Source organism: Hemitrygon akajei, chromosome 6 (genome assembly GCF_048418815.1).
Source record: "Hemitrygon akajei chromosome 6, sHemAka1.3, whole genome shotgun sequence".
NCBI lineage: Eukaryota > Metazoa > Chordata > Chondrichthyes > Myliobatiformes > Dasyatidae > Hemitrygon > Hemitrygon akajei.
The window spans coordinates 125303957-125327561 of NC_133129.1; the positions used below are offsets into that span (position 1 = coordinate 125303957).

A 23605-nucleotide genomic window follows, 5' to 3' on the forward strand; every position below is an offset into this window, starting at 1 on the left:
AGAGTTACAGGAGGAAGAGTTTATTGGTAGCATAGTGGGCTGTTCAAAAAAATTGCCGAAAGCTGAATTTTACAGATATTTATCAAAGTAGAAGGGAATAGGCTCAGTGTACTATTGGGTCAATTGCAGGATTACAGAAATTTAAAGGCTGAAAGGATGCAATTTAGTTGATCTTGTTTCAGCTAGCCCGAAATGGGTTTCAGGTCAATCTCACTTACCTGCTCGGCTGGTTCTTCCTCATTCTACATGTAGTCAACATACTTCATAAAAGTGATGAGGGTTTCTACCTCCTCCACAGTTTAGTGGTGGGTTCCTGACCCCTACTGTTTGTCGTCTTCCTCAACCCTCAAATTCTTCTACTTGCTAATTTAAACCGAGTTTCTAACCAATTACATTCCCTTCCTCTGGCACCTTTGACACACCCCAGTTAAATCTCCCCACAGTCGCCTTGCAGAGAGGGGGAAGGCGCAGAGGCACAGAAGTCACAGCTCCAGCAATGAGGGTTTTAGTCTTTCTGGTGCCCGTGTGGAGTTTGTGACTGTGCACATTTTCCTTTTGGCCCTCCAGTTCATCTCACCTGCAGGCCTGTAGGTTAACTGGCTGCTGAAGATTGCAGAGGCGATTGAGAGAATCTGGCAGGGGCTGTTTATGCAAAAGTGGGTAGAATAAAATGGGAGACTAATGTGGTATTAGTGTAAGTGGAGGCTTAATGTCCAAGCGGTTGTATGTCTGCTTATCTATAACTCCCCAACACTTGCTTAATGACCATCACCTTCATTGTTGACTCACTGGCTATAGGGAACGAGGCCAGCTTTGGCTGGGGCATTTTCAGGTACTACCATCCATTCTGTGAGGGGAAGCTCCACACACTCATATCGTCTATGATGTAACGAGGTATTCTGGTTAGCAGCTCGGCTGCTGGGGACCAACTGTTGCCAGTTACCCTGTGTTCTTCGTTCCAAGCCTGGTTTCTGAGCGATGACAGACAAGTTTAGGTTACGCTGTGAATCAGAGCCGGTGCCGGCTCAGCAAGCTCCTCCTCCTCCTCCTTCGCATCACCGAGTTCCGCCAAGTTCTTATTTTACTTTAGGGCTGGTTGCCCATGCTCCTCAGTGAAGCCCAAAAGCAGCTAATTATGAGGTGTATACAAGAAAAACAGTTGGGAACAGTGACTTTGGGCACGGGATTGGTGTTAGAGCAATGAGCAAATTACTTTGCCTGTCCTCTCTGTAGGCTGATGGGGAGGTTTTCTCCATTACAAATTTATTAGTTAGGCATTTTGTAGTGAAAATATTCTGCGAAGCATGGAACAGGCTCCTTGCATCTTTTAACTTCATCACCTCCACAGGCTACGAAAATGAGTGCACGTCTGCAGAGTTCAGCCGAGTACTGTTGAGATCGAAGGTGATAATGATTCAAAACTTCGCTTTCCTTTTGTCCAATCACTTGCTGTTCCCTAGCCCTTGGGGCGGGGGGGGGGGGGGGGGGAACACATTGATCCTTTCCCAAACACACTTGGTTACAATCGTTAAAGCCACACTTTCAACTATTTAAAAAAAACAGTGAGAAGCAGGAGCTATACCCTGGCTATAGCAGAGAAGGGCACAGTGGAACAGGAAGACAAAGACCTTTTTGGCATTATGTACTGATGTTTTACAAAACACTGAAGATAAAAAGACAAGTGCTAAAAATTGCATTACAGTGTTTACCATTCTTCTTGGGTGATGTCAGTGTCATATGACCCTGCCACATTAACTCCTGATTGTATTAGTGTTGAGTTGAATCACACTGCTTGGAGCTGGGGGTGGATGCAACTGTTCGGGGGAAATGCTAGCCAAAATATTCAAGATGCAAGATGGCACCAGTGAACCATGACAATGTTCTGTGGGCTGCTTATAAAACTTCCAAACATCCCCCTTTTGCAATATTCTCACTGCAATCCATACCATGCAATTTCCCTTTAAGCAACATACTTTTGAGCTGACTTAATGAACTATAGACTCAGCAAACTTAACTCTCAAGCCAGCAGGTATGACACCCCTAAGTGAATGAAGGTTCATCGCTATGGCTGGAAGCGAGGCAGGAGGGGGAAAGGTTCCGAGCCAGGCTGAAATGCAGAGGGATAAGACCCTCTCTATTCAGCATCTTGTTAACAAATATGCAGTTGCTGGAGGATAAAGGCAATTTTGCTGCTTCAGAGGGAAATGAGAATTTGTTGTGTTCTGAGTTTTACGGAAACATGGCTGACCTAGAGAACCCCAGATTCGGCGATTACACCTGCATGCTCTCAATACACAGAGCTGCTGATTCAGAAGAGGCAAAAGGTTTCATGCGTGCGTTTCATGATAAACTCTCTGTGATGTTCTGATATGACAGCTTTGTTGTATTCGTGTTCCCCCAACCTAACGATCAAGTGCTGACCATTTGATTTACCAAGAGAGTTCTCGTCCATGATCCTGACTGCAGTTCACATACCACCAATGGCCAACTGTGATCAGGCTGTGAGATACCGCATGCAGCTGTCGCCAACAAGAAACTGTCCGCTCGGATGCATTTCAAATCATATTCGTGGACTCCGTTCAGGCTCGTTTGAAGACATCCCTGTCCATTTACCATCAGCATACAACCTGTAGCATCAGAAGTCCCAACACACTAGACCACTGCTACACTACAATAAGGAAGGCCTATCATTCCATGCCCAAACCGCCCAAAGGAATATCTGATCATTTGGCTGTCCTTCTACCTGGATAAGGCGGAGACTAAAAGAGCAAACCTCCAGATAAGGACAAAAAAAGGAGGGTTGCAGGAGGCAGAGATGCAGCTACGGGATTGAATTGAGTCAGTAGACTGAGCCAGGTTCAAAGACTTAGAGGATCTGAAGGAAAACACCACAGTTGTCAGACTTTTATAAAAACAATTATAACCCCACAAAATCATTTGGTGTCTTACCTCATCAGAAGCCCTAGATGAACCATGAGAACCTTAATTTGCAGAGGGCCAGATAAGAAGCATACAAATCTGGTGACCAAGTAAGTTACAAGAAGTCTATGTATGATCTACGGAAAGCTATCTCACGGGAGAAGGGCCAATTCTGGACCAAACATGACTCAATGAAGGATGCTCGACAGCTGTGGCCGGGCTTGAATGATATTACCTTTTACAAAGTGAAATCAAGCGACATGGGTGACAACAGAACTTCACTTCCAGATGAGCTCAGTGTTTGCTTAGGGGAACATTCAAGCTGCCGATGACCCTGTGATTTCCATCTCTAAGGCCAATATGAGAGCATCCTTCAAGAGAGTGAACCCATGAATAGCTTTCCACCCAGGTGGGGTATTTGGTGAGTACTAAGGACCTATGCTGATCAACTGGCTGGTGTGTTCACCATGACCTTTAATCTCTCGCTTCAGCAAACTGAGTTACTTACCTGGTTCAAGCATATTTCAAATATACAGGTGCCCAAAAAGCACATGGTGACCTGCTGGAATGATTATTTGCCAGTGGAACTAACATCCACTGTGATGAAGTGCATTGAAAGGTTGGTGATGAAACATATCTACTGCTTGAGGAGTAACTTGAATCTGCTTCAATTTGCCTACCAACCTAACAGATCAACAGCAGATGCCATCTCATTGGCTCTTCACTCAACCCTGGCACATCAGGACAGCAAAAATGCATACTGTACATCACAATGCTCTTTATCGGCTCCATTTCAGCATTTAATACTACCATCCCCTCAAAACTAATCAATAAGCTTCAAAACCTCGTTATGCAATTGGATCCCCGAATTCCTCACTTGCAGATCTTAGTCAGTTCAGACTGGGGACAACATCTCCTCCACAATCTCCATCAGCACAGGTCCATCACAACACTGTGTTTAGCCCCCTGTTCTACTTACCGTGTGGCTAAGCAAAGCTCCAATACCATATTTAAGTTTGCTGATGACACCAGTGTCTTTGGCCAAATCAAAGGCAGCAACAAATCAGCATATAAGAGGGAGATTGAAAATCTGGCTGATTGATGCCACAACAACAACCTCCTACTCAATGTCAACAAGACCAAAGAGCTGATTAATGCCTTGAGGAAGAGGAAACTGGAGGTCCATGGGCCAGTCCTCATCGGGGGATAAGAGGTGGAGAGGGTCAGCAACTTTAAATTCCTTGGCATTAACATTTCAGAGGACTTGTCCTCTGCCCAGCATGTAAGTACAATTACAAAGAAAGCACAGTAGTGCTCTACTTCCTTAGAAGTTTGTGAAGATTCAGGATGACATCTAAAACTTTGATAGACTTCTATATTGTGTGGTGGAGAGAATATAAATTTCCTGCATCACAGCCTGGTATGGAAACAACAATGCCCTTGAACAGAAATCCTACAAGTGGTGGATATAGCCCAGCACATCTACACAAAACACTGTTGCAGGGAAGCAGTACCCATCATCAGGAACCCTCACCACCCAGGTCATGTTCTCTTGTTGCTTCTGCCACCAGGAAGGTGATACAGGAGCTTCAACTGTCATACCACCAGGTTCAGGGATAGTTATTACCCCTCAGTCAACAGGCTCTTGAACCAGAGGGGATAGCTTCACTCGCCCCAACACTGAACTGTTTCCACAATCTACGGACACACTTTCAAGGACTCCATTTCATGTTCTTGACATTTATTGCTTATTTATTAATATTATTTCTTTTATCTTTTCACAGTTTGTTGTTTTTTTTAAACATATTGGCTGTTTGTCCATGCTGTTCAGTGTGGCCTTTCTGAGTATGATTTACTGAGTATGCCTGCAAGAAAACGAATCTCAGAGTTGTATATGGTGACACACATGCACTCTGATAATCAATTTCAACTTTCAACTTCAATGCGCAACACAATTTCATGATGTTAAAATAATTACATCTGTTCTGAGAAACCACTTCAGGTAGGATCCCTCTAGGGAACACAACTGACTGGCAGTTAACAGATCCTGCATTGATGATAACGCGCATAGTTTTATGTAATTGTCAGGAGTTTCTTGCACTGATGTTGAATATGCATATACACCCTGCAACAAACACAACACAAGGTAAAGGTAGTCATTTGATGGTGGAGCCTTTAACCAATATCTTTCCCTCAAGGTTGTGATCCTTTGTGTTGTGTTCCTTTAAGGGGCACTCTCAACACAACAATGCCAAACTTTGGAGACACTACCTCATCAGAGACCCACATAAAGGAAGTTTGCAGAAAACATTTTCAAGAGGCAATGCCTCAAGAAGGCAGCGTCTTATCATTAAGGACCCTTGCCATCAGGGTCATGCCCTCTTCTCAGTGCTACTGTCAGGGAGGAGGTACAGGAGCCTGAAGACACATAACTCAATGATTTTGGAATAGATACTTCCCTCCGCCATCAGATTTCTGAATGGTCCATGAACAGCATCCCATTATTCCTTTTTCTTGCATTTTTTGTATTTTATAGATTTTTGTGTTTGCACTCTACTGCTCCCACAGAAAAGTTTCACATCACCTCATATATCATTAATTAACCTATTTCTAATAACCTATGTACTGTGCAAATGTGCAAAAAAACTGTAAAACAAAAGGTGCTTTCAAAAATAATGAATTGAAAATTTTCTAAGCACAAAAAAAAAGAGCAGTAAACAGTAAAAAACTAAATCAAACCAACATTTGGTGTGACCACCCTTTAAAAACCCCAGCCATACTCCTGGGTACAGTCATGCACTTCTCTAAGAAAATCAGCTGGTAGATAGTTCCAAACATCCCGGAGAACTTGCCACAGTTATTCTTCAGACTTTGGCTGTCCCATTTGCTTCTGTCTCCAGGTAATCCCAGGCAGCCTCGAAGATGAGATCAGAGCTCTCCAGAGGCCATACCATCAGTTGCATAACTTCTTGTTCTTCTTTTCTCTGAAGATAATTCTTTATGATCTTGACTGTGTGCTTGGGATCATTGTCCTGCTGCAGAACGAAGATGGGAATGATCAGGTGCCTCTCTAATGGTATTGCGTGATGGTTGAGAAGTTGATTGTACGTCTCAACATTGAGGATTCAATTAATTCTGAACAGATCTCCAACTCCATTTGCAGGACTGCAGCCCCAACCTGCAGGCAGCTTCGCTGGGCTTCACTCTTGGCTGCAAACACTCATTCATGCAGAGCTCTCCAGCTCATCTACAGACAAACTGCCTTCTGCCCGAGCCAAAAATTTCACCAATTTTGACTCGTCAGTCCAGAGCAATTGCCACCATTGTTCAGCACCCCAGCCTTTGTGTTTTTGTGTGTAGGTGAGTCTCTTGGCTTTGCTTCCACTTCAGAGTAATGGCTTTTTGGCAGCAACTTTTACATGAAGACCACTTCAGACAAGACTTCTCCAGACTATAGAGTGGTGTCAGAGTTGATCGCAGTACAGGACTTCTTCTGATTTAGAAGGGACATCAGTTTGATGCATTTCTCGTCTGCTGCACTCAGCTTCTGTGGCCAACCACCGTGTTTCTGGTTCTCAACTTAGCCCACTTCTTTGTGCTTCTTCAGAAGAACTTGGACAGTGCATCTTGAAACTCCAGTCCGTGCGAAATTTCTGCTTGGAAGTGACCTTGCTGATGCAGGACGGTCACCTTGTGTCTTGTTGCTATGCTCACTCTTACCATGGTGTAGGAATTGATGACTTGAAGGTTAAATTCCCACATCTACCACACCCTCACCTTTTAGTTTGGTTATTCTTCGCCCAGTTTGATTCTTTCAAAATCCTTTTCTGTTTCAGTTAATCAGTTTAGTTCAAACTCATTATGTCACTAATCATTGGCACCTGTTTGTTATCTTTGTTTAATCACGCACTGGGCTATATACCTATAAAGTAATCAAGTTTTTATTTGAAAAGTGGTTTATTACTTAATATATTAATTTAATGAAATACAAATATTTCTCTAACTTATTTTTTGGAAAATGTATGTTTGGAAATCTAAAATTTGTTCTTTTTGACAAAAAAGGCGGCAGAAAATAAACATCCAAAGCAAAATTTAAATAACAAATTTAGGGTGCCTAGACTTTTGCACAGTACTGTACATGTGAAACAGGACACAGATGAAGGCTCTTCTTACAACATTGTATACGTGTGTACACACACAAACACACACACACACAAACCCTTTATATTCTTGGTCAGCACATTACATAGTGTAAACTTTAATGAGAAAAAAAGTGTAAGGAACATAACTCAATTGCCACAACATGGCTGCCATTTCATTATTGAAGGGACTTCTCGACCCAACTCCTGACCTTATTGTCTGTCCGTACTGATCTTTCTCTGTAACCTTAACTCTTTATTTTGCTTTCACTGGTTGAATTTAATATCAGTGAACATATACAGTATACAACCTGAAACCCTTACTCTTCGCAGACATCCACAAAACAGAAGAAAACCCCCAAAGAATGAATGACAGGATGTCAGAACCCCAAAAGCCCCTTCCCATGGGCAAGCAGCAGCAAAAGCAGCAACCCTCTCCTATCCCCCTTCAGCTTCAGCAAATGCATCAGCCTCCCCACTACCCGCCACGCAAGCAATTGCAAAGTCCCCCAGAGACCATGATCTAGAGTCCATGAAAAAAAACTTCCTTTGTACAACCTCAATGCACTGATATAATGAAATGAAATATATAAATCGCATGTAAACATTTTTACTGTACTTTGGTGCATGCCACATTAATAAACCAATTCAACAATGCCTCAAACAGCTGAGTTATCAGGACAACTCCTGGTGATTTCTTTTAGTAAATCTTTAGTAAACCTTGACCAATAGGAAGTGGCTTCGCAGTTATTTGGCTGTTACTGGTTTCACTCTGGGCTACTTACAACAACCGAATTTGGAGATCCCATCAACTAGTTAACAAGTGCTGGAATGGATAAAGGGACAGACCACATTCGGTTTAGCGGACTGCTTGGCTAAGGGAGGGTGTGTGGGGGTGGAAAGAGTCTTGCTCTCAAACACTGACAAAAATAGCAAGTGCTTTGTGGTGGGGGGGGTGGTCTGGTGCTGGCTGATAAATATCCAACACTTCAGAATGGCAAAATTATAATTAAGCTTGCAAGCAGCACATAATCGCCCTGCATCAATCACACCAGGCTCAGTGCCAGGCTACATATGTTGTCCCATCAATCTGCCACAGCATTTAGCTCTACGGGTCCAGGGCCATGATGTCATTTACATCCAATCACCGCAGGCCTCAGGAGCGCAGACTTAATCCACTCTTTCATTATTTGCAGTTTTATTGCCTTTGCACAGGAGCAAGTGAAGCCAAGTGTTTGGGGGGGGGGGGTGGGGGGAGACAGAGAAAGCTGCAGAGAGCCTTTGAATGCTTAGGGTGAGCTACGAAAGGGAGAGAGGCTGACAGATGGAGACGGAGAAGGAGGCAAAAATCAGAGCCACATGTCGGGACAGGCAGACTACAGATAAAGAAACACACATGTGCAAATGTCACACCAGATAGGTGGAAGCACGTGCAGGAGGTACACGCTGGTTAACGCTTCCTGCCACTCTGGGGAGTGGTGCTCAAAGGTCAACGGGGGAAAGGCACGATACCTTCATCTTGCAGGAGGGCTGAATGAGCTCGGCGATGGAGAACTTGTCCTGCTGCAGCCTCCGCTTCACCAGCTTTGAACAACAGATATTCACCGAGCCCAGCACGTGCGAGGCATTGTACTCCACAAACGAGCGGCTGTCGATCACCAGGGTGCCCTCCACGCCACTCTGCAGGAGGCTGGCCAGCTTTTCCGCATCGATCACTTTGGGCTTGACTTTCTCCCCTGCCATCGTTGGGCCAGATCTTCAGGAAGAAAGACCTCCCTCTCACCCCAGCGCCAGGTCAAAAGAAGAGGAATGGCCCTTGTGAGGAGGTTAAGGTAATCGAGGTGTTACTGCCGTGCCAAGGGCCAGCCGCTCCTACTCGCTGTTCTCAACTGCTTCATCCTACGGAAGGAAGAAATGAATTACTAGTCAGAACAATACATTATTGGCTGCAGTATCTCCCATCAAATTCTATGAGGGGGAATTACAGCCCCACATTTATTTCATAGAGGGCATAAAAGTTGTACAGATTGAGGCTTCTGCCCAATGGAAGAACTTCAAAAGCCTGAAAGCATGTACCACCAGGCTTAAGGGTAACTTCTATCCTACTGTTACAAAGCAACTAAATGTTTTCCTCGTACAATACGGTGGGCTCTTGACCTCACAACTTATCTTATGATCTTGCACCTTATAGTCTACCTGCAATGCACTTTCTCTGTAGCTGTTACACTTCATTCTGCATTGTTACTGTATTGCCTTGTTCTTCCTCAATGCACCGAGTAATGAATTGATCTGTATGAAGAGTATGCAAGACAACCTTTTCAATGTATTACACTACATGTGACAATAATAAATCAATTACAATTCAATTTCACCCCATCAAGAAGCTGCTGAGAGTAGTTATCCACTCCCATGTGTGTTGGATTATTTTTTTGCTGGACAGCAGACATCAAGTTTCCTCTCACAGGTACCAACGGCTTCCAGCATTCTTCCAAATCACTATTCAACATGTATGCCCAAAGGTCGCCAACTACTCCTCCATTTTCACATCCCTATTCAACGCATGACCAAAGTACTTCAAAAACGTCACTTCAAATGTCCATTCATTAACTCGCCTATGATCTGAAATGGCCAGAATGAACTTTGAAGAAAACCTTTGGACTGTCAAACACAGTGTACACAATGTTGGAAACACCTTATGTCAAAAGAGCAAGCAGGTAGGCAGAGGGGTTGGGGTGCCACCCCAACATTGAAATCAAAAATGAAATGAAATCAAATCCTTAGAAAGAGGTGACAAAGGGCCAGAAGATGTAGAATCCTTATGGTTAGAGTTACGAACATGCAAGGGTAAAAAAAAACTGAGAGTTGTATACAGGCTTCCAAAGGTATCCAGAATGTGGGAAACAAATGATAACAGGAGACAGAAGAGGTACACAAAAAAAAGGCAATGACACAAGAATCATTGGGGATATCAATATGCAGGTAGAATAGGAAAATCAGGTTGTTGCTGAATCCCACGAGAGGTAATTTGTAGAATGCCTATGAGATGGCTTTTTAGATCAGTTTGTGGTTGAACCCACTAGGGAAAAGCAATTCAGGATTGGATGTTGTGTAATGGACCATATTTGATTAGGGAGCTTAAGGTAAATAAACCCTTATGAGGCAGTGATCATAACATAATGAATTCACCCTATTGTTCAAGGCAGGGGTGTCAAACTCATTTTAGGTCACGGGCCGGATTGAGCAAAATGCAGCTTCATGCGGGCCGGATCAGTCGGACGCGTGCGAACGCAGCTTTCGTTGCCTCCGTTTTTTCAGCCTGCTCTTATGTGTCTCAGTCTCTGCTATAACTACAAAGTGTTTCACTTTACAAATTCCGTTTCTTATGAAGAAGACTGCCGAATAAACACTAAAAACCCTGAAAACCTGGTACCTGAATAAACTCAGCATTAGCCATATCATATGCCATAGGCGCTTCGATTACTGGGGCCAGCTTTAATAGTAATTAGATATTATCTCGCGGGCCAAAGATAATTCCACCGCGGGCCGGATTTGGCCCGCGGGCCTTGAGTTTGACATATATGGTTTAAGGGGAAGAAGATAAAGTCAGATGTATCAGTATTACAGTGGAATAAAGAGATTTATAGAGGCATGAGAGGAACAGGTCAAAATTTATTGGAAGGGGATACTAGCAGGGATGATGACTGGACAGTAATAGATGGAGTTTCTAGGGGCAATTCAGAAGGTGCAAAACAGATACATCTCAGAGATGAAGTAGTATTCTAAAAGGGAGGATGAGGCAGCTGTGGCTGACAATGGAAGTCAAAGACAGTATAAAAGCAAAAGAAAGGGCATATAATGTAGCAAAAATTAGTGGGAAGTTCGAGGATTGGAAAGCTTAAAAATCAAAAGGAGGCAACTAAAAAAAGTCATATGTTGAGAAAGGATGAAATATGAAGGTAAGCTAGCCATTAACATAAAAGAGGTTACAATATTTATTTTCCAAATATATAACGAGTAAACAGAAGTGAGAGTGGATTATCGGACCTCTGGAAAATGACACTGAAAAGGTAGTAACGGGGTCAAAGAAATGGTGGACTAATAATAAGTATTTTGCGTCTGTTTTCACTGTGGAAGACATTAGCAGTATGCCAGAAATTCGAGTGTCGGGGGCAGAAATGTGTGTAGTTGCTATTACTAAGGAGAAGGTGCTTGGGAAGATGAAATGTCTGAAGGTAGACAAGTCACCTGGACTAGATGGATTACACTCAGGGTTATGAAAGTGGTAGCTCAAGAGACTGTGGAGTAATAATGATTAGTATTTAGTATTATCGGTATTAGTAATTATTACTATTATTATTAGTGAATATTATTATTTCCAAAAAATCACTAGATTCTGGATTGGTTCCATATAACCATTACAGCACAGAAACAGGCCATCTCGATCCTTCTAGTCCGTGCCGAATGCTTACATTCACCTAGTTCCACCGACCTGCACTCAGCCCATAACCCTCCATTTCTTTCCTGTCCATATACCTATCCAATTTTTTTTTTTAAATGACAAAAATCGAACCTGTCTCTACCACTTCTACTGGAAGCTCGTTCCACATAGCTACCACTCTGAGTAAAGAAGTTCCCCCTCATGTTACCCCTAAACTTTTGCCCCCTAACTCTCAACTCATGTTCTCTTGTTTGAATCTCCCCTACTCTCAATGGAAAAAGCCTATCCACGTCAACTCCATCCTCCTCATTATTTTAAATACCTCTATCAAGTCCCCCCTCAACCTTCTATGCTCCAAAGAATAAAGACCTAACTTGTTCAACCTTTCTCTGTAACTTAGGTGCTGAAACCCAGGTAACATTCTAGTAAATATCCGAAGGACAGGAAACTTGCAAATGTCACTCTACTGTTTAAGAAGGGAGGGTGGCAGAAAGAAAAAGAAATTATTGGTCAATTAGCCCAACTTCAGTGGTGGGGAAAATGTTGGACTCTATTATTAAGGGTAAGATTTGAGAGTATTTGGAGGCAAACTGCAAACTAGGCCAAAGTCAGCATAGTTTCCTTAAGGGGAGATCTTGCCTGATAAATCTGTTGGAATTCTTTGAGGAAATAACAGACAAAATAGACAAAGACAGTCAGTGGATATTGTTTACTTGGATTTTAAGAAGGCCTTTGACAAGGGTCCATTCGTCAAGTTACTTAAGAATACAAGGGCCCATGGTATTACACTACTGCCATGGACAGAAGATTGGCTGACTTATTTATTATAAATAACTTATTTATTGGCTGACTTATTTCTTATTTATTTATAAGATTTATTCCTACAAAGAGTGGGAATAAAGGGGGCCTTTTCTGGCTGGCTGACAGTGACTAGTGGTGTTCTACAATGGCTGGTTTTGGGACCACTTCTTTTAACATTAAGTGACAGTGATTTGATGACTGAATTGAATTCTGGCCATGTTTGCGGATGGTAAGAAGATGTGGAAGGTCGGGTACTGTTGAAGATGCAGTGAATCTGCAGAAGGACTGGGACAGATTGGGAGAATGGGGAAAGAAATGGCAAATGGAATGTAGTGTAGCAAAGTTGTATGATCATTACCTTTGGTAGAAAGAATAAAGGTGTAGACTACTTCCAAATGGGGAGAAATACAAAAATCAGAAGTGCAAAGGGAATTGAGAGTCCTTGTACAAGATTCCCTAAAGATTAACTTGCAGGTTAAGTCAATGGTAAAGAAAGCAAATACAATGCTGTCATTTATTTCAAGATGACTGGAATACAAGAGGAAGTATGTGATGCTGAGGTTTCGTAAGGTATTGGTCAGACCACACTTGCAGTATTGTAAACAATTTTGGGCCCCTTATCCAAGAAAAGATGTGCTGGCATTGGAGAGGGTCCAGAGGAGGTTCAAGAGAATTGTTCTGGGAATGGAAGGGTTAATATGAGGAAATTTTGATGACCAGTTCTCACTGGAGTTTAGATGAATTAGGGGTGATCTTATAGAAACCTAGTGAACATTGAAAGGTCTGGATAGAGTGGATCCAAGTAGGGTGTTTCCTATAGTGGGTGAGACTAGAGAGGGGCATCTATTTAGAACAGTGATGAGGAGGAATTTCTTTAGCCAGACGGTAATGAATCTATGGAATTCATTGCCAGTATAAAGCAGAGATTTAAAGCAGAGATTTTTTTAGTATTGGAGTAGATTAGGTGGTTTTCTAATTTGTTCTGTATTTCATTTGAACACATAAATTGAACACAGTTAAACAGTTGTCTTTTTTTAAAAAATACCTTCTTAACTATTCCTATGAAACATCAGCTTAAAAAATACAAATTTCATGATATATGTGAGTGATGATAAACCTGATGCTGATATGGGTCTCTTTGGTGGACTGAGAGTGGGAAGGGGGCAGGGAGAGGGGAAATCATGGTTGAGAAAAGGGGAAGGGAGGAAGCAGGAATCACCAAAAAACATTCTGTAATGATCAATAAGCCAATTGTTTGGAATCAAATGGGCTTGCCTAGTTCCTCAGGGCTGGGTGTGTCTGCACCCGCACCACTCACCCCCTCTCTGCCCTGACACTCCTTCTCAGTTATCTGTCTCACACCCCCCCCCCCCCCACTGCACGCCACCTCACCATTCCCAACGTCCTTTGCTCCCACTAGATTTATAAAACTCTCTCTCTGCTCCACATGGACAAAGACAGAACTGTGCAAATGAATTAGGTACCCTAGCTAAATCTATGTATACAGTACAAAACTTCTGCATAGTACTGTATGTGTATATCTACACACACACATTGGTATGTAGATGGCCCAAAGGACATCTTTCTGTTCTCTCTAGTTCAACGATTAAGAAGGAAATAACATGTATTTCCACTATACTTTTAACCAACTTCAGAACATTCCATTTTTCTCTTGGATCACAGGAGGTGGCCAGTTGGCTATTGAGTCTCCACCCACTGTCACACCCATCTCATCAGTCTCATTTCCCCCACTTCCACTGTGCCCAGTTTTCTCTCAGGTGCCTATCAATACCACTCTTGTCCTCCACATGCACACCTGGGGGTGGGGGGGGGGGAGCAATTGACATGGCTGTGCATCTTTGTGGACACAAGAGGAAACCTGAGCATCTGGAGGATCTCACCGACAGGAGAACGTGCAAACTCAAAACAGACAGCATACTGAATGGAGCAGTAAGCTCAAGGGTTAAATGGCTGTCTCCCATATCTCAAATTTATTGACAGTAACAGACATTTTGATTATTTTTCTGGAGAATTGGGCTGAGGATGAATTCTAACCAGCTCACTGAGTTGCACTAACACTGCCTTTCAAAGTTGGTGCTGAATGAAGCTTGAACGTTAAGCTTTGCATTGAACCTGTGTTCTATCACTGGGCAAGAACATTAGGCACGCCCAGAGCAGTTAGATGGGTATCGCAATTAACCTTTGGACAACAGATGGTAGAAACAATTGGTGTCTGGAAAGTAACCTAAAATAGGGTTGGCAAGAGCTGTACATAATGAAGTTACTGGCAGAGATTTGTCTCACTTTGGAAGCAAAATGTGTCCAAATGATTTGTCTGATTACTAGGCAAAATAAATCTGAGGAGTGAAAAGCTGAAATTAATAGAGTAATTTCTGGCAACACTCACCAATAAGTCAGCATCTGCAGAGAGAGAAACTTAATTTTGCTTAAGGTTTAAAATCTTTTGTTAAAACTAGAAGAGGTTTAAACTTACTTTGAATCAATGAAGAGACAAAAGAGGGGCTGGAAGCAGGCAGGCATACGAAAGAACAAAAGAGAGGAAATAACAGGATAGAAGGAAATGATTAAAGTATGAAAAAGATGATTATGAAAAGGGATGGTCCAAAAACATAGTTGTTTTTCAGGAAAAGAAGTGGGTGATTGGGAACAAGGGTTAATAACAAAAATCATTACCAGAATATCAGTGAAGATTGATTATAAGACTACGACATATAGGAGCAGAATTAGGCCATTTGGGCCATTGAGTCTGCTCTGCCATTTTATCATGGCTGATCGATTACCCTCTCAACCCCAATATCCTGGCTTCTCCCCGAATCCCTTCATGCCCTGATTGATGAAGAATCCATCCACCTTTGCCTTAAACACACCATCTGATCTGGCCTCCACAGCCTCCTGTGGCAAGGGATTCCACAGACTCACCACCCTCTGGCTGAAGAAATTCCTCCTCATCTCCATTCCAAATGGGCACCCCTCTATTCTGCAGCTGTGTTCCCTGATCTTAGACTCCACCACCGTATGAAACAGTCTCTCCACATTCACTCTGTCAAGGGCTTTCAACATTAGATAGGTTTCAATGAGATCCTCTGAATTCCAGTGAGTACTGGCCCAGAGCCACCAAATGCTTCTCATATGATACACCTTTCAATTCCCGAATCATTTTCGCGAACCTTCTTTGAACCCTCACCAATGTCAGCACATCCTTTCTTAGAAAAGGAGCCCTTAAGAGCCGATGTCATTGAAATGATGTTTGAGTTGCAAGTTAATTAAGCTAAGAGACAGTATTTCATAATGTTCTGCATTCAACTTTCCATGATCCTGGCCTGTGCTACAACTCCAGGCACCCTTTTCCTCCCAAACACGTTAAACATGTCTCACATCATTTGTGAAAATGGAAAAACCATGTTGGAGTGGGAGCAATGGGAGTTTGATTTTAATTTTATTTCTGTGTGTGTTGTAAAGGATTCTTTGCTGGAGGTCTGGATACTTTTGTGCAGTTTTCCTATTAATTAAAAATATTCTTGCTTGCTATATTAGTTTGCTGAGGTATGGATTGGAGTCACCAGAAGTTATTGAGTTTGATCCCAGGGTAAGCTTACTTCAATAGGGATGAATTAATTGTACCACAAATAACCTTTGACCAAGAGACCACAAGACATAGGAGAAGAAAGTAGAATGAGGCTGTTTGGCCCATGGAATCTGCCCTGTACATTCCATCATGGCTGATTTATTACCCCCTCAACCAGTGAGTCTTACTTCAGTGGTGGGCAAGTCGTTGGAGAACATACTGAAAGGCAGGATTTATGAGCATTTGGAGAGACATAATCTGACTAGGGATAGTCAGCATGGCTTTGTCAAAGGCAGGCTGTGCCTTACACGCCTGATTGAATTCTTTGAGGATATAACAAAACACATCAATAAAGGTAGAGCAGTGGATGTAGTGCATATGGCATTTGATAAGGTTTCCCCACCCGTGCAAGGCCCATTCAGAAAGTAAGGAGGCTGAAATCCAAGGAGACCTTGCTTTGTGGATCCAGAATTGGCTTGCCCACAGAAGGCAAAGGATGGTTATAATGGTTCATATTCTGCATGGAGGACGGTGACCAGTGGTGTTCCACGGGGATTTGTTCTGGGACCCCTCCTCTTTGTGATTTTTATAAATTACCTAAATGAAGAAGTAGAAGGGTGGGTTAGTAAGTTTGCTAATGACACAAAGGTTGGGGGGTGTTGTGGATAGTCTGGAGGGTTGTCAGAGGTTACAGCAGGACATCGATAGGATGCAGAACTGGGCTGAGAAGAGGCAGAATGACTTCAACCCAGGTAAGTGTTAAGTGGTTCATTCTGGTAGGTCCAATTTGAAGACAGAATATAATACAAATGCTAAGACTCTTGGAAGTGTGGAGGATCAGAGAAATCTTGGAGTCTGTGTTCATAGGACACTCAAAGCTGATGCGCACATTGACAGAATTGTTAAGAAGGCGCAGGGTGTGATGGCATTTATCAATTGAGGGATTGAGTTCAAGAGCCACAGGGTAATGTTACAGCTATACAAGACCTTGGTCAGACCCCACTTGGAGTACTGTGTTCAGCTCTGGGCACCTCACTACAGGAAGGATGTGGATACTATAGAGAGAGTGCAGAGGAGATTTACAAGGATGTTGCCTGGATTGGAGAGTATATCTTATGAGAATAGGTTGAGTGAATTTGGCCTTTTCTCCTTGGAGTGATGGAGAATGAGAGGTGACCTGATAGAGGTGTACAAGATGATGAGGGGCATGATTGGGTGGATAGTCAGAGGCTTTTTTCCAGGGCTAAAATGACTAACACGAGGGGGTATAGTTTTAAGATGCTTGGTAGTAGGTACAGAGGGGATGTCAGGGGCAAGTTTTTCATACAGAGAGTGGTGGGTGTGTGGAATGCACCGTCAGCAACGGTGGTGGAGGCGGATAAAATAGGGTTTTTTAAGAGACTCTTAGATAGGTACATGGAGCTTAGAAAAATAGAGAGCTATGCAGTAGGGAAATTCTAAGCAGTTTCTACAGGTTACATGGCTGACACAAAATTGTGGGCCAAAGGGCCTATAATGTGCTGTAGATTTCTATGTTCTATGTTTGTTCTCCTGCCTTCCCACTGTAACATTTTTCACCCTTACTAATGAAGAACATATCAACCTATGCTTTAAAAATAACCAATGACTTGGACTCCAGTAGCCATTTGTGAAAATGAACCCCACAGATTTGCCACCCTCTTCACCTCTATTAGAAACGTAGAAAACCTACAACACAATACAGGACCTTCGGCCCACAAAGTTGTGCCGAACATGTCCCTACCTTAGAAATTACTAGGCTTACCCGTAGCCCTCTATTTTTCTAAGCTCCATGTACCTATCCAAAAGTCTCTTAAAAGAGTATCATATCCGCCTCCACCACCGTTGCTGGCAGCCAACTCCATGCACTCACTACTCTCTGAGTCAAAATCTTACCCTGACATCTCCTCTGTACCTACTCCCCAGCACCTTAAATCTGTGTCCTCTTGTGACAACCACTTCAGCCCTAGGAAAAAGCCTCAGACTATCCACATGATCAATGCCTCTCATCATCTTGTACACCTCTATCAGGTCACCTGTCCTCCTTCACTCAAAGGAGAAAAGGCCGAGTTCACTCAACCTATTCTCTTAAAGCATGCTCTCCAATCCAGGCAACATCCTTCTATAGGAATGGCCTTGTATTCTGAGGCTGTGCTCACTTGTCCCAGGCTCACCCACTGTATGAAACATCTTTGCCACATCCACTCTATCTAGGCATTTCAATATTCGATAGGTTTTGATGAGATCTCCCTCATTCTTCTAAACTCCAGCAACTACAGGCCTAGAGCCATTTAATGCTCAGGATCATATTCATGAATCCCCTTTGGATCCTCTCCAATGCCAGCACATCCCTTCATAGTTAAGGGACTCAAAACTGCTCACAATACTCCCAAGTGCAGTCTGACCAATGCCTTATAAAGCCTCTGCATTACATCCTTGCTTTTATATTCTAGTCCTCTTAAAATGAATGTTAATATTGCATTTGCCTTCCTTACCACCAACTCAACCTGCAAGTTAACCTTTAGGGAATTCTTCACAAGGCCTCCCAAATTCCTTTGCATCTCTGAATCCTCAATTAGCTCTCCGTTTAGAAAATCATCCACCCGTTTATTCCTTCTACCAAAGTGCACAATCATACACTTCTCTACACAGTATTCCACATACCTCTTCTTTACCCGTTCTCCCAATCTAAGTCCTGCAGACTCGCTGCTCCCTCAACACTACCTGTCCCTCTATCCATCTTTATCACAAACCTCTCAAGAACACATGTGAACAGAGTTGGATGTGTAAGATCTAAAAGTGAATCATCATAACAGGGGCTTTTTAGATAGTCCAATTCCATTTAATGTTTAAAAAAAAGCACTTGGGTGTAAGGTATTTTGTAGTTCCCTTTTATAATGCATGCAATTTAATAGCCTAATCACAAGCTAAAGGCAGCTTTCGACAAGGCACCGCAAATGAGGCTGCTTAACAAAACAACAGCCTATTGTATTACAGAAAGTATACTAGCATGGATACACGATTGGCAGAAGGCAAAGAGTCGGAAATAAAGGGAGCCTTTTCTAGTTGGTCGCTGGTGACTAGTGGTGTTCCATTGGGATCGGTGTTGGGTCTGCTTTTTACGTTATATGTCAATGATTTGGAAGATAGATTTGAAGGCTATGTGACCAAGTAGACTTATAGTAGATTATGGCAGGGTCTAAATGAGATCACTGGGTGCAAAGAAAAGGCTGGGAATATCAATAACTGTAGCGCTTCTCTTCCTGACGAACGTAACGTATTCTACGCAAGATTCGAACTAACTTACTTTCCCTTTTCTATTTTCTAACTATGATTTATAATTTAAATTTTTATTATGTTTACTTCAATTTGTTCTTCAGGGAGCGCGAAGCGCAGAAACAATATCACTGTGATGATTGTACGCGCTAGTATCAATTGTTTGGTGACAATAAAGTAAAGTGTGTGGATGATAGAAAGAGGCCCAAACAACATCCACTGACTTTCTCATCTATCCTGCCTGCTGCTTCCTCAAAGAATTCCAAAAGATTTGTCAGGCAAGGATTTTTCTTAAAGAAACCATGCTAATTTCAGCTATTTTATCATGTGCCCCCAAGTACATAAGATGTATAGTAATAGACTTGTACATCTTCTCAACCATCTTCAAGTGTCTTGGATAGTCAGGTACATTTAAAAATACTATAAACTAAAACATTGAGTTTGTTCATATTATGTATATGCCTTAATTAAAAATCCCTTAAAATTTTTAAAACTCACAGAAGTTGAAAATTATTCAAACGCCTTTTTTTCTCCCGCAGGGTATACAAGTCCACTGACCCAAACAATGTCGGTGTTAGTTCAGCTGATTAAGGGGGAAAGGGGGCCAAATGATTTGCACTTTATCCTCAGTATGTCCAGTGCTCCATCTCTAAGCTCAGGAGCAAGTGGAACAGCAAAGCCCTCTGCAGCAGTTAGGACGGAGTTCCTAATGAACAGATTCCGCAGAAGAACCAATGATTGGGATGGAGCAGCCTCTTACAAATGTGCCCGAAAGCTACAGAGCAGACATTAAGAGCATTGGAAGTACAAGTTAACCAAGTGCTAAGAAGATGACTGCAGTAGTTGTGATGCTCCCGTTTGCTTTCACAAATGCTTACTAATGGCCTCTGTACTCATCCAACACCTTTCAGCTTCAGCACGTCATTAACAGCTTCCCTGAGGACCTATGATAACATCAGTCCGCAACCCAGTGGGAAAACATCTCATGTATGCTCAGGGAGGTGCCACCCCTCCACGAATCAAGATGTTAAAGGTGCAAACAATACAAGAAAAAATTCAGTGGCCACTGACAAAAAGATATGCAAAGAAACCAAAATTTTATGAACTACTTTGCAAGATACCAAACTAAAATTATTGGAGATGGGAGTTGTTTAACTGTTTGCAGTCACGCTGTTGGGTAAAGGCAACTTTCCAGATTGCGATTGGAGTGGGGGTGGCTTTGCAGAAGTACCATTGCTCATCAATAGTGCACAACTTCCGTGCAGTGCTAAGGGGGAGCTGCATTGTCAGCAGTGATATTTTTCCATCAGAGATGGTAAAGAAAGTTCTTGTGGCTCTCTCATCCGATGGCACTCATCGGAAGCAAACATCAGGCCTTGTTTATTCCTCAAATAGATTATCTCATCACTATGACATAATGCTTTCCATGAGAGCTTGCCTGTATAAGTTGACAGTCTACATTACAACAGTGACTATATTTCAGTGGTACTGAATTGTGGCAGCGTCTTTCGGGGCCTTCTATAAAGGAAGGGTGAAATGTTGCATAGAAATGCTTTTAAGACCAACTCCTCCAGTTACACTATTGTAGTGAGTTAATGGAGATCGTATGATGAATCTCTCAGGATCACATTTGAACGGAGTTGTCCTGGATGCAAAAGATCTAAAATCAAGTCATCATAAAACAGGCTCCAATTCCATTTGGTGTTCAAAGAAAGTGCTTGGGCACAAGATACTTAGTGGTATCTTTTATAATACATCAAATTAATAGCTTAATCGGAAGTTAAAAACAACTGCCTTGCCAGTTGCACATAAAATCTTAAAAATAGGTTACCGAATTTGTTTTACTAACTTCTTTCAAAGACGCACTGTGAAAATGTTTTCAAGCACCGGTGTATTAGCCACCTTTATACACAGGAAAACAACAGCTGTTGCAGCTGCATCCCGATACGCCATATTAATCAACAAGGACATGGCAAACCTTCACATTACATCATTTCTTCCTGCTGAACCTGACCCTGTGTTACTGTCAGGACGCTACCCCTTTTCTGCACAACATGACAACCGTATCTGGCATATCAAGGAAAACAAGGAACGTCATTAACCCCACAGACAATTTTACATTTCATTATAGCAAGAGGCCATTCCATCTATTGAATCTGTGCCAGCTCTCAGAGCAGTCGGTCCCTTTTATCTCATTCCTTATTCCCCTGCAATGAATTCTCTCCCACTTATCCCATCCCATTCTCCTACAACTCACATTCATTTGGGGCAACAACTTACATTCGTCGAATAACCTTCAAGATGAGGGAGAAACCCCACACAGTCACAAAGTAAACATGCAAATTCTACACGCACAGACATCAGGTAAGAATCGACCTTTATTTACCGGAATTGTAAGGAGGCATAATTAACTGCAGCACCACTGTGCATCACACGAGTGCCATTACAAAGACGGCATAACAGTGCCTCTACTTTCTTAGAAGTTTCCAGGTTCGGCACGTCATCTGAAACTTTGGCAGAATTCTATAGATGCACAGTGGAGAGTATCCTGACTGGTTACATCACTACCTGGTATGGGAGCACCAATGCCCAGGAACGGAAAAGCCTACAAAAGTGGTGGATATAGCCCAGTCTATCAATAAAAGCCCTCCCACCACTGATCACATCTACAAGGATTGCTGCCACAAGAAAGCAGCATTCATCAAGGACCCTCACAATGCAGACCGTGTTCTCTTCTCACTGCCGCCATCAGAAAGGTGGTACAGGACCCTTGGGTGGCACACCACCAGTTTCAGGAACAGGTATTACCCTTCAACCATCAGGCTCCTGGACCGGTGTAAATAAACTCACTCAACACCGAGATCATTGCACAGCCTATAGACTCACTTTCAAGTTCTCTACATAAAAAAATTACCGCAGTATATATTTTCTAGACTTCTGCACAGTTCCGTAATGCACTGTACTGTTAAGGCAAAAAAAAAGTTTCATGACATATTTGAGTGATGAGAAACCTGATTCTGATCTGGGTCTCTGTTGTGGACTGAGAGTAGGAAGGGGACTGGGAGAGGGGAATCGTTTTTAGGAAAAGGGAAAGGGAGAGAGGAGGGAGTGGGAAGCACCAGCGAGACATTCTGTAATGATCAATAAACTAATTGTTTGCAATCAAATGACCTTGCCTAGTCCCTCAGGGCTCGGTATGTCTACACCCGCACCACCTCCACCCCTGGCACGCCTTCTCAGCTACTTGTCCCTCGATGCTCCACCCTCGCCATTCCCAACACCCTTTACTCCTGCCAGATTTACAAACTCGCTCTCTGCTACATGTTGACAAATACAGTACTGTATTTGAGCCTAAGACTTTTGCACACTACTGTATGACTCACAGCTCTCAGTATTCTGTATTTATTTTAGTTTTGCACATTGTTTGTCAGTCTGTTTGAGGACACTTTCATTAATTGTTTTATTTCTCTTTTTTTCCTACTCTGAATGCCTGCAAGAAAATTAATCTCAGGGTAGCAGATGGTGACAAATACATTGATAATAAAATTACTCTGAACATTGTACATCACTTCACACAGTGCAGTCCACTGTCAATTTATGGTCCATCGCAAGACTCGTACAAAAGCAGATTGGAATGAATGGCCTCTCCAATAATCCTTCCCCACCCCTGCAAAACAGGCTTTCTTCTGCTAGATATCAATAATGAAAATTGCCAAGTTCTTTAGGAAAAAAAATCTTCAGAATACTTTTAGCAAATTCAATTTTTATTTGTACAGCTCATCTTCTTTTGCAAATTGTCTTTATTTATACAGTTATTTTGTAAAATTCTTATTATGTATTTTCCCTGACAATCCCTGCAAGAAAAGAATCTCAAAATAGTATACGGTAACATATACATACTTTGATAACTTTCAGTAATGGAATCCCCAGCTTGCTGTGGAACCAAGTGAAAACTTCAACAGTACAATGCAGCTTTAATCTATTCTGGTTCTATACAAATGGGTGAAGTTGCACTTTAAACCCTCCCAAGGCATGCAAGTGGAAGGTATGACCTGACTGAGTGGCTCCGAAAGACAGGAGCTCAGCTCCTGTTTCCAGTGCGATAGTTTGAGCCCTTACTTCACAATAATGTAGGCAGTATGTCACTCAAAGTGTGCAGAAACACTAAGGAGATTCAACAGGCATACCGTGCTCCCACCCCGATGGTTCACCAGCATCCATAATAATTTGTTGCTCACCTACAATAGATTCAGATCCATTTGCTTATCATACAAACATTGAAACATACTGTAAAATGGGTTTGCTAAATGAACAAATATAGCTCATAGGTTCACCCTCGAGTCCCGCTCTAGATTGATAAATGCAGGTCGTTCTCTTTTGGGTCCAGTGTGAGGTTTACCACAGCCCTCTCACTGCTCCACTCCCGTA

The 23605-nt window shown here is 42.4% G+C and overlaps 1 protein-coding gene across 1 annotated transcript in view; it reads right to left on the reverse strand.

Moving 5' to 3' along the window:
* Window positions 1-23605, reverse strand: part of LOC140729447 (dual specificity protein phosphatase 8-like) — a 246276-nt gene that overhangs the window by 196983 nt on the left and 25688 nt on the right. Inside the window, exon 2 of the mRNA XM_073049201.1 lies at window positions 8571-8957. Coding sequence (XP_072905302.1) covers window positions 8571-8801 — 231 coding nt within the window. The 5' untranslated portion in view covers window positions 8802-8957. The remainder of the gene's footprint in view (window positions 1-8570; window positions 8958-23605) is intronic.